Source organism: Pezoporus flaviventris, unplaced genomic scaffold (genome assembly GCF_033815535.1).
Source record: "Pezoporus flaviventris isolate CSIRO_AGI_PZ_B2104156 unplaced genomic scaffold, CSIRO_AGI_Pfla_v1 ptg000045l, whole genome shotgun sequence".
Taxonomy (NCBI): domain Eukaryota; kingdom Metazoa; phylum Chordata; class Aves; order Psittaciformes; family Psittacidae; genus Pezoporus; species Pezoporus flaviventris.
The window spans coordinates 18,491,860-18,503,077 of record NW_026892593.1 but is presented as its reverse complement, the minus strand read 5'-3'; the positions used below and the strand labels follow the sequence as shown (position 1 = coordinate 18,503,077).

General features: G+C 36.0%; 1 protein-coding gene across 3 annotated transcripts in view; it reads right to left on the bottom strand.

The window, feature by feature from the left end:
• Positions 1 to 208: 208 nt before the first annotated feature.
• The window catches only part of POT1 (protection of telomeres 1), a 66,778-nt gene continuing 55,768 nt past the window's right edge, over positions 209 to 11,218 (bottom strand). For all 3 annotated transcript variants that reach the window (XM_061467553.1, XM_061467555.1, XM_061467554.1), the window contains 5 exons: positions 9,221 to 9,356; positions 6,100 to 6,197; positions 4,449 to 4,540; positions 2,140 to 2,245; positions 209 to 1,113 (listed from right to left, as the gene is read on the bottom strand). In XM_061467553.1, the coding sequence (XP_061323537.1) occupies positions 1,001 to 1,113; positions 2,140 to 2,245; positions 4,449 to 4,540; positions 6,100 to 6,197; positions 9,221 to 9,356 (545 nt within the window). In that variant the 3' untranslated portion in view covers positions 209 to 1,000. The remainder of the gene's footprint in view (positions 1,114 to 2,139; positions 2,246 to 4,448; positions 4,541 to 6,099; positions 6,198 to 9,220; positions 9,357 to 11,218) is intronic.

The window sequence follows — 11,218 nt, the reverse complement described above, 5'->3', positions numbered from 1 at the left end:
TGATTTGACAGTGATTTCTACGCCAATAATCCTTGGAGAAACATGTCCCGAATTTGTTCTACAGACTTCTGAATGCAAAGTAAAACCACTGAGTAATTTTTCTAGCCCAGTAGTATTTTTAAGCCACTAGATCAGTTCTGTAACTCTAAATTTAGTCATATAATCTGATTATGTAAGACAGAAAAGGCAGAAAAGGCAGATCTGGGCAGTGTAATCTGACAATAAATTCAGACAGACATGTGAGAGCCTTTGAAAACACACACCCAGCTAATAAGCATGCTAACAACTCTGGCACCCAGTAGGGCCACCTTAAAAAAATCATTATGTTCTAGTGAATGTCAATATTCATTTTACGATTTTACCTTACTTTCATAGCTTGACTTTAATTTTAGTGATAGTCATTACACGGTCACATTCATATCTCCATCAAAATTTACAGTAACTGGTGCACACAGCAATTACCTTCATGATTATCAGGAAGAGTTCTGTCTAAACGTATGTATCGGTGCAAAATCAAATTAGTCTAAAAATGGCCAACCTCCCCATCAAACTGGCTGAGAACAGTAACACATGCTTGCACAAAGCTGTCTTGAGAAGTTTACTGAAGAGCTCCTTTTCCTTATCTCTGCTGACCTTGTTTATTTTAAAACAGAAATGAACAAAGCAGCAACATTCTGACTGTACTTTCTGAGTAAAACACAGTTTAGAGTAACCTTATCGCTGCCTTCTTGAAGGACAGGTGAATACTAGACTGCCTACCTTGGCCTGAGCCAAGCAGCTTCCACTGAAAAGCTTAGCACCTGCCCTTGCACTCAGATCATAAGGCTGTATTCCAGGAAAGTAGTAAATACATCAAAGCATAATTTCCATTCACATTAATATACAAACTGAAACTTCATATATACAGGTTGAATTCCAAGAAAGGAACAAATATTTTTCATACAGTCTCCGATCCCAAAACAGGAAGTAATCCAGTAAGAATCCAATTAGCAACACATCACTATATAACATCTTCAACAATTGTAGTGTCAAAAATTTGGTAATAAACTTGATGATTCATTGCATCTCTGACATTATAGGACTTGATGAAGCATTCCAGCCATGGCAAGTCATCTATAAACAGAACCAAAATTATTGTTGAATACTAATTTCTATTTTTTATAGGACAGAAGTATTATTTGGGTAGGATCTTTACTAGGATATCTAAATTTATACAACAGTTAATAGGAAAATATATGAATTACTGATTTTGAAATTCCAATTTGTACCTTAAAATTTCTCATGCCATCTGAAATGGTGCTCAGTGACAAATTCCCAAGCCTTGCCCTCCCCACCCCAGCACCTCCCTGAAGCACTTGGTACCAGTAGTTGTACCACAGCAAAGCGCATATAAAGACTTTCCAGTGATAAGACACATTTCCATGTGTCTCAATGAGACAATGTTATTGGTCTCAAAGGTAACATCCTTGACCCCCTTTACAGCAGGGCCACTTTTTATAGGTATGGTAAAGACCCTAGCAGAGTTATGGTGGTCATTGACAGCCAGGTGCTTAGAGGGAATACATTCCAAAGGTTGAAGCTGTGGCAGGGACATACAGCTACTTTGGGTATGTGCAGTTCATGCAGAGCTACTTTCTGCCACAAGTGAAACACTGCACAAAACCATCTGTGCTTGGGTTTGGATTAAGTTCTTGCTCAATTTCCATGGAAGTCTGCTGCAGTAAGGGATGCTCTAAATCAGATGAGCATTCAAAACTAGAACCTCATCCAAAGCATGTGCCATGTGCCAAATTCCTTTTCAGTTTTCCCTAATGTGTTGTGACAGTACGAGGGTGTTCTGGTTAACTTCCATATGAATACAAATGACACGTTGGTGCCTGCATAGTCATGACTGTATTCGCATATCGCTGCATGCTACATGTGAATTTACTGAACCACTGCTTTTGTTTCTCAAAAGGAAGTCCTACTATTATAGGAATGTACTGAACAAATAACTGGAACTTTTCTTACCAACTCCTGCATTTCTCTGTTCTGAGTTTTGCCCATGCGTAATATGAATTCTAAGACTTTGCATATGCAATAGCAGACTGAAAGACCCTTTCCCTTCCCGTTCCCCTTTTAAAATATCAGCAAGCTGACCTAATTTTCCTCCTGGAGGACAGAGCGCATTCATGATCATCTGCATCTTCTGCTGAAGAAAATCAGTAGTTAAGATTTCAGAGGCAGGAATTTTGAAGAACTTTTCCTGGAGGAGAACACAAAAGTATGAGGTGTTGGAAAAGGGATAAGAAATCATTAGCCAGAACCCTCACTGCATGCTTTTTTTATAATTAAGAAACTTAAAATTATCCAGATAGGCAACACAACAGAAGAACAATATTATTTCTACAACTGTTCAGATACAGAAAAAAAACAAACTGTCATAAAAATTAAAAAAAAAAAAAAAAAAAATCAAGTCTGTATTTCAGTACCCCTGAGTATTCAGGGACTAGAGCCACCCAGAGAGCACACATATAACTGGCAAACATTTCTCATAAACCTCCACAAGCAAACAGTGTTATAGCCAGAGAGGATGTTCAATCCTCCTCAACAGTCGCTCACCGCTGTGAGTAGAGCATTTTGAGAAGAACAAAGTGACTTGAAAACAAGGGGGGACTGTAATCTGGCTTCATACAAGTGGAGCCCCCTTAGCGCAACTATCATTTTTGGACAGTTTTAGAAACTATGGAGAAAGAAAGGTATCCTGCAGTATAAGTCTGATTGGAGGAGTGAGATAAAGAATGGAACATGCCACATAAACCTTTTCTGTGTATTTTAAAAACATATGCAGTAAGCATGACTCACAGAAGTACCATTTTATTTTTTCTGTTTGTTACCTGATTTTGTATCCCTAAAGACTCAAAAACTTCTTTTCTCAAAGTGAGCTAAGGTTTTTGATGGCACTTCTTTTTGTTAAAAGATACAAATACAGAATTATCTGCCTTTGTGTAATTTTTCTGTGACATGTTTTTTGGAAGTGATCACAATTTAGCAGATAATCCAGTAGCAACCTTGACAGACAACTACTTTTTCCTCTTACTCTTCCAATTCTTCTTCTGACTATAAAACTTTTAAATTCTTTTCCTTCAATGCCTTTTCCTATAAAGAGGAGAGGAAAGAAAAGAACCGAGAGCATTCCAGCAGAAGCATGACTGGAAATTAGTGAAGTTGCATTTCAAAGTATCCCAGTTCCTTCTCAGGTGGTGCTGGAGGACCCAAGTTTAGGCTTGGAAGGTACTGGCTTGTCTTTGAAGTGCCACCACCAGGAAGGCTAGCAGCTGGCATTTCAGAAGAAACTCTGGTTTTATTTTTCCTGCAGCCAAGCTGTAGTACTAAGCATTTAAGAATCTGAGCTACCCTGAAATGGAGATTTTTAGAATTCTTCATCAAGACACGGTTTAAAAATCTTTCCCCCCACTTTCTTTTTGCAGTTTAGTTTCTCGATATAAAAAGAGAAAAGGACAGTAGTAGAAGGAAAAGTCGACTAGCTGAAATGGGGATTGCAGTCTTTTACCTCCTTGGCTGCTAATACACTGTATTTAAAGAAAACACACAGGTTTTCCAAATATTTTTCCTTACAGTCTTAAAATTAACGGAAGAGTATTCCCTTCAAAGTCTCTTAGCATAATGGTGGAAAACTTGTAGAGATATATATATATATATATATATATATATATATATATACACACATTAATTAGCATTGTTGTGTGAAAAAAATATTCCCACTAAATTGTTTCTCTGTCTTATTTTGGATAAAGTTGTAATTCTGAAGTGCCACTACACTATTTTCCATTTGGGTAGACAGATTACTCCAAAGTGTATTGTGAGATCCTGATATTCCCAACTATGAACTGCTGGAATCAAAATGCACTTATAGAAAGACAAAAGGAATAATATAATACTAATCTATTTTATATTATAATTCTATTCTTTGCCAAGCTCTTCTCACTTTTTTAAAATTATTGACATACCATCTCAAAATTTAGGGTAGTAACTATAATGGGCATATGCATGTGTGTATAAAAACCAAGACAAACCAACCAAGCAAAAAAACCATAAAAGGTAAAACAAAAGAGGAAAAAAAACCCACAAAGTACAGAGCAACAGATATTTCTACTGCACACAAAAATACATCTAAAGGAGTAAATTCCCTAAGGAGGATGCCACACATATACAATTCATCTTCAACCCCAAATTAGAGATGTAGGAAGTAATGACCAGCTCTGGTTACTAAAAATTACATTCCATATATCTTCATTGATGGACATTACAGCACTTGCACCTGTCCTTGCAAAACACTGCAGGTAACATAGAATGAATATTTCTGTACATACACTTGCTATTTTGAAAACCAGTAAAATCCAAAGCCACATAATCTGTACAGTCTACTTTTACCTATATTTACTTACATAGTCAAGAAGGTATGCATCTAGTGCTCCTGTTCCATCAACCAGTGTAAACTTCATAATAAAAACATACTGGAGTGGCTCAATGCCTAAAACTGAATTTAAAAGAAAAATGATCAATTTGTGTCTTAGAATCAGTACGCAAGACAAACTATAACAACTCAAGCTGACAATAGTCTTCCTTTAACAGAAACTGACTTTGAAGACTGCCATTAAAAGTATAAATTGAGAAGCCAAAAAAAAAAAAAGGCTCTGAATAGCAAGAAGTGGTTTGTATTTTGAGAGTGCATTGCAATCTGCCTAGAAACACTTCAACAGATCAGTCTATGAACACAGAGAATTTTTTTTTTAAGCACTTATTCTCATCCTAGTAAAAGAAATGCTAATATTTGCTTAGATCTTAGATACTACCTTGGTAGGTTCCTCCTCCTCCTTTTATCCACTGAAGATTAAAGGAGACTTGTTCTTAATTCAGTGATAGTAAGCTGCCATTCCACCTGAAAACATATCTTCTGAGGAAAAAAATTCTTTCATATGATGCAGTAAAAACTACCAGGCAAAGCCTTATTCAGGAAAACTGCTGGCAGTTCTGAAAACATTCCAACATACGTAAATGACTGTAGTCATTCTCTCACTGGCAGCAGTAACTGTCATGCTGCAAACACAGAATATCTTAAACATCCAAAGTTATTGCAACTCTTCATCAGTCTTTTCTGGGTACATCTATTTAAACTGGCTAGTCATTTTATGTTCAACTGATCTGATATACTTGCAGGTTACAATTAATCTGAAAATAGAGATGATAAAAGAGTACTAAATAAAAAATAGTTTAAATGCAGAAAGCATTTAATGAATATTGCTTTCATTTTGAGAATTAAATGTCAATTGCAGATGCTGTAACACTGCCAGTTATTTTTTATTTTTATTTAAGCAAATATAACAGTTCATTTAAGAGAATCACTGTACTGCTCGAATAGTTTTTTTCTTTAATAAAACTTCTACTAAGCTTAGATACTACTAGATATTACAAATTAGTATGTTAGAACATGAATGGATAAGCATGAGAACATTCCTTTTCTTTAATGTGAAGTTTTAAGCTCTATTTTATGTTCAGCATTTGAATGTATTGCCTACATAAAGTAACACAAAGCATGTAACACATGTGCTACAGTGTAATTCCTTTAATTTAAATATTATTTCTTGCAGACTCTCTGGAATATGCTTAGGATCAATTATGCTTACAGAAGAAAAAAACGTCTAACTTGCAATAGCCATCTTTAGGTCACAAAAAATATATCTTCAAAAGGAAAAGCAAGACTAACTTTTAGGACTGCAAGCATGTACAAGTTTAAAACTGACATCTGCAACCAAAAATTCATCACATTTGTGATGTGCCACAATACATGTTACTAGGGACACCTATGGTAAAGGAAACTAACATGTAAAATCATTTAATTAATAGTGTGACAGTTTCAAAAGGAAAAATATTATTTTAACTGGTAAAGGTGAATTAATTTTACAGCGTCATGCTCAAACATAACCATAAATGACATACTTCCTGTACAAAACTGTAACCCAGAAACCAAACCACTTCACATAAACACTTCAGAATCAAGGCACAACAGTAGTTCAGGACAATAACACGTCAACTGACCTTGTGCTATTTCAGTTGGTTCCCATGATGGTTGTTGTTTTTCTGCTACCATGGAACTTAGACTCTTGATAGGCTTTGGAGTTGAACACTGCTTGCACCTAGCATTTAAAACAAGATACTGAGACTAAGCAAACACTGATTTGTTTATACTAGAAGTTTCTGCACAGGAAAAAAAAAAAAAAGAAATCTGATTTTCTTTTTGATTTGCACTCAGTGGGAGTGCAAAAGTATTTTTATTGCTGTTTAAAATAACTGTTTTACCAGATAAACGAGCTTTAGACCACACCAAACCCCTTAATACTCCTTTTGAATTATCCCTGCAGAGAAATAAAATGTTGGTCTGGAAAAGATCACCTCGGTGAACAGGAGGGAGGAAAACTGTGTATCTAAGGTGAGAGAGTCAGGGTTGTTCAGCCTGGAGAAGAGAAGGCTCTGGGGAGACTTTAGAACAGCCTTCCATTACCTAAAGGGGGACGGTAAGAAATGTGGGGAGAGGCTTTTTACAAGGCTGTGTAGTGATAGGTCAAAGGAGAATGGCTTTAAACTGAAAGAGGGTAGATTCAGATTGGGCATTAGTAAGAAGTTCTTTACTGTGAGGGTGGTGAGGCCCTGGCACAGGCTGCCCAGAGAAGCTGTTGCTGCCCCATCCCTGGCAGTGTTCAAGGCCAGGTTAGATGGCGCTTTGAGCAATCTGGTCTAGTGGAAAGTACCCCTGCCCACGGCAGGAGGGCTGAAACTAGCTGATCTTTAAGTCCCTTCCAACCCAAACTATTCTACGATTATAAGATCACTACATTGCTAAATATACATTCATATGCCACCACTTTGCTGTTTATCAATACAAACAACACCTAACTTTGTAAAAGCAGGAACGAATCTGAATTTGTAGCACACTAAAAACACAACAAGGTTAGAAGAGAAATTTGGCTTTACGCATGTTAAAAAATATTAACTATGAGTTATTAAAACAATGTTTCTTATTACTTGTATTTACAACAGTAATTATAAATTTTACATGAGACACAGCAAATGTTGTAAGTGGATAAAAATGTTGGAGAACTGTATTTAACATTGTTCTCATTTGCCTCAAGGAATAAAATTACCGAACAACTATTATTTTTTCCAAATTAAGCTGTTGCACTAGTATATTACAGTTAGAACAAACCAGACATTTTTTACCTTTTAGAATTAGATGCAAAATGTGTCATAAAAATCAAAAGCACTGGTTTTGTTCAAGTGATATAAAGTCAAGCTCAATGAAGCTACTTTTTTTCCTTTAAAAAACCCACCAAACTTCAATACAGTAACTGAGCCAGGGAATTTTTTATATGCACGTGTGTTTATGATTTTTATATTTATATATGAATACGCATGCATATATGCACACGCATAAATACTTATACAGTTATCCAAGCTCACTGCTATAGCAAAAATAAATTTGCATTTCATTACACTATCCAGAATCTTTTTTAGACTTCGCTAAATATATGCTAGTGATAAAAAAAGCACATGGAACAAAGCTCTGAGCTGTCACCATTCTTGTGAGGCTCTTTCGTAAACATCCTATAAACAATCATGGAGTATGTTCTAGAGAGTTGGTTTCTACAATACAGCCATTTAAACAGAAAACATCTGAAGGCAAATTGTCCTTAGCTGGGAAAATACATGGATTATGAAAGTGCAAGGGGAAATAGTTTGTACTGGTGATCAGTCTCAGTAGGAATACCTATATATTGTCTTTATTTAAAAAAATACCTGTAAACGGCCAAAAGAGCAAAACAATATATGGCAAAGAGAAATAATTATATGCATTCAGTTTTATCAGGGCCTTATGGGAAACTTTAGGGTCATGTGAAACATGCAGTATTTCTGCACAGAAATTTTTTTACTGCTTACAGGACTGAAGTAGTGCAACTCTGCTCTGCTTGAACTTACTAGAATTGCTGGGAAGGAGGACTCAATAGCTTGCATGAAGTAGATTCCCATACCTGAGCTTGGTAAATGCATGCTGCTGTGTGTGGGAGAACATACTACTGCTAGCTCTCATTGAGCAGGAGCACCGTATTGCATAACATGGCTCCAATACCAGACCTAGATGGATGTACCATATTGCACAGCCTTGGATCTGTGGAATTTAGAACCCCCCTGAAGTTGTCTTACAGTGACTGATAGCCACAAATAGGTAAGGCACTTCATAGTGTTGTGGATCTCAATAAATGTCAAATGGTTAGAAAAGGCTGTCCAAAATCACAGAATCACAGAATGGTTTGGGTTTGAAAGGAGTTCAAAGCTCATCTAGTCCAACCTCCTGCAATGAGCAGGAACATCTTCGACTAGATCAGGTTGCCCAGAACCACATCCAGCCTGGCCTTGAATGTCACCAGGGATGGTGCATTTACCACCAATTTGGGCAACCCATTCCAGTATTTTACCATCCTCATGGTAAATAATTTCTTCCTCAAGTCCAGCCTGAATCTCCCCTCTTTTAGTCTAAAATCAGCACCCCTTGTCCTATCACAACAGGCCCTGAAAATCCCTTATTTCTTCCCAAACCCAAGCTTTCTCAACACTAAGAATAAGAGAGAATGAGATGTGGATTGACAGCCTGAAATTATTTCCTAGGTCTCTACTTAAATATCGTGCGTGTACAAAAAACCGCCAGCATGCAATTTTAAACAAACAAATGTATTGACTTTAGCCTAATGTGTAAGACCAGAAAATGTATTTAATGTATTTTTCTGGCCAGAAAATGGAAGATATGGACTAAAAGTGGACTATTAAGGAATTCTGCAGCCTAAAGAGGTTCACATGTGTGTTTTTGTCTCTGTAGCATACTGCCGTACCCTCACCTCACAGGGAAGACTGAACCTGGGACACTGCATCATTAAGGTCATAAAACTTATAGAGCAAGATAAAGCCCAGTTGCAGTTGAGTCCTTTGAAACAAAGTAGTAGTATGGCACTTCATCCCTGAGCTTAGTACTGATGATCACATTATGTAATCTGCATCAAAGAATCTTTGGGTAAGTTATGCCTTGAGCACCGTGTTTTGAATTACTGAAAAAACCTGAATCTATTTATTACTGCTGCTACTAAAATATCAACAAATACTTTTAACCTACCCATAATATTTTATGTTCCCTTGGAAAAGAAAAGGAACTGAAAGATCTAATAAGTCAAGATCATGTTCTGTGGATCTCACAGGAATAACACATTTAAATTTCTTTGTAAGCTTCCAGATTTCTTTTAATGTTCCACCTATTAAAAAAAAAGAAAAACATAGTGGGTTTTTTGAAACTGTAATCAAGAATAAATCAAACAACTTGCAGTTCCTGGCTAGTAAGATACTGATTTCAGGACCTTCAACAGAAATTGAGATCCACTATTGAGAACTGAGAAATTGATCCATTACCTTCTCACTCCTACTCAACAACAGACTCAATAAAGAATCAAAGATGGACATTAATGAGAGCAGATACCTTAATATCTTCCTCATAGCTATCATTGCAACCATGAAGTTGTATTTAGTTAGCATCATCTTCATATAACTTCTACTATGATTTTACCAGCAACTTAGAGAGAAAAAAAAACAAACTATTTGCAATTGCTCCTAAAATCTATTAATTTTTAAGTAGCAGTTTATGAAAAAGTAATAATTCAACCATGTCATAACTGACATGAGGTGGGAAACGCAGAACAACCAAATTTCATGCTAATTTGAGTGCCACTAAACTGGGGCCATGCTATGAACACAGAAGAAATTTAACATACTAACAGCTGGTATCCTAAGATTTTCCAGTTCCAGTGACAGGAAAAGGTTCAAATTTATTGTAAGTCACAGAATAACCTGCCTTCTGTCTCTATAGTATGGACTGCAGAACTGATTAAAGAATCTTTTTGACATTTCAGCAATTCAGTGGAAATGTGGTTAAATTTATTAATTTAAAACATAGAGAGCAGTTATTTGGACGTAGTTTAATAAAAATATATGATTTAATCAGCTTGTGAACAACAGCTAAAAAAGAGAGCAAGCTGTTTTAAAATAAATGTATTCTACAACTGTGTTGTTTACCACTAACTATAAGGTGCTTCAAAGAATTTATGACAAATAATTAGGACACTGGATTGTAAAATATTTATCACATATACTTATTACCTGTGCAATACAAGTGACAAGAAAATAAAATCAATAAAATTGTATTATTACTGGTGATTGAAAAATGCACAGCAGGAAACATCTTCAATAAACTTAACTTCTAGTAAAACAAACAAAAAAAAAACCCAAAGAAAACAGAGGCACAAATATTTGAAATGGCTTCCCAAAACGTTATAAAATAAAGGTCCTCCAAGTACAGTGAGACATATAAAGCCTCTCATGTATACTTGAACTCTCATTCAAGGGATTAACATACAAAACTCAGTTTTAACTGACATGGCTAAAAGGTCTCTAGAGTTTCAAATTTGCTGTAGTAAGAAGCTACATCAAGCAAATGTATTCTGGCTTCTAAGAGACTGGCATAAACCACAGAAAATTGGCAAGGATTGATAATGGCATGAATCACAGCGATCTCACATACAAATAATGAGGATACGCAAGAGTGTTAATCTTCATGTTAACTGTAACAGTTCAACAAGTTTGTAGCAATGGTTATAGATTCCCCTCACTCCCTGTGGAGGGCCACATAAAATTCTGTCCATTACCCAACTATTTACTCAATTCCAGCCCAAAAGATGCCAAACACTCAAAAAGAAGTCCTTGCTTCAGCATCATGATTATAAGAAAGAATACTGTGTTACAGAAGAGCAAATTGCTTGTGTTTATCAAATGGGCAGAATCTAGACTACATCTGTCTAATAAAAGTCATATGTTTGGCATTTGAGGGTTGTCTGTATCTGGAAAAGTGCTGGGAAAATTTCTATGGGGACTTCAAAATCTCCACCTCAAAAATTTTAGAGATAAATATTAAAATGGCATGTGGCTTCATGACCAGTGCTCTGGGAAAAGCATGAAAACACTCATTATGCCTTTTCCTTGTGCTCCAATATAAAGCATGTGTATCCACATACAGAAATACTTAGCTGCTGGCACTTCAATACTCGAAAAAAAAATCTACCAAGAT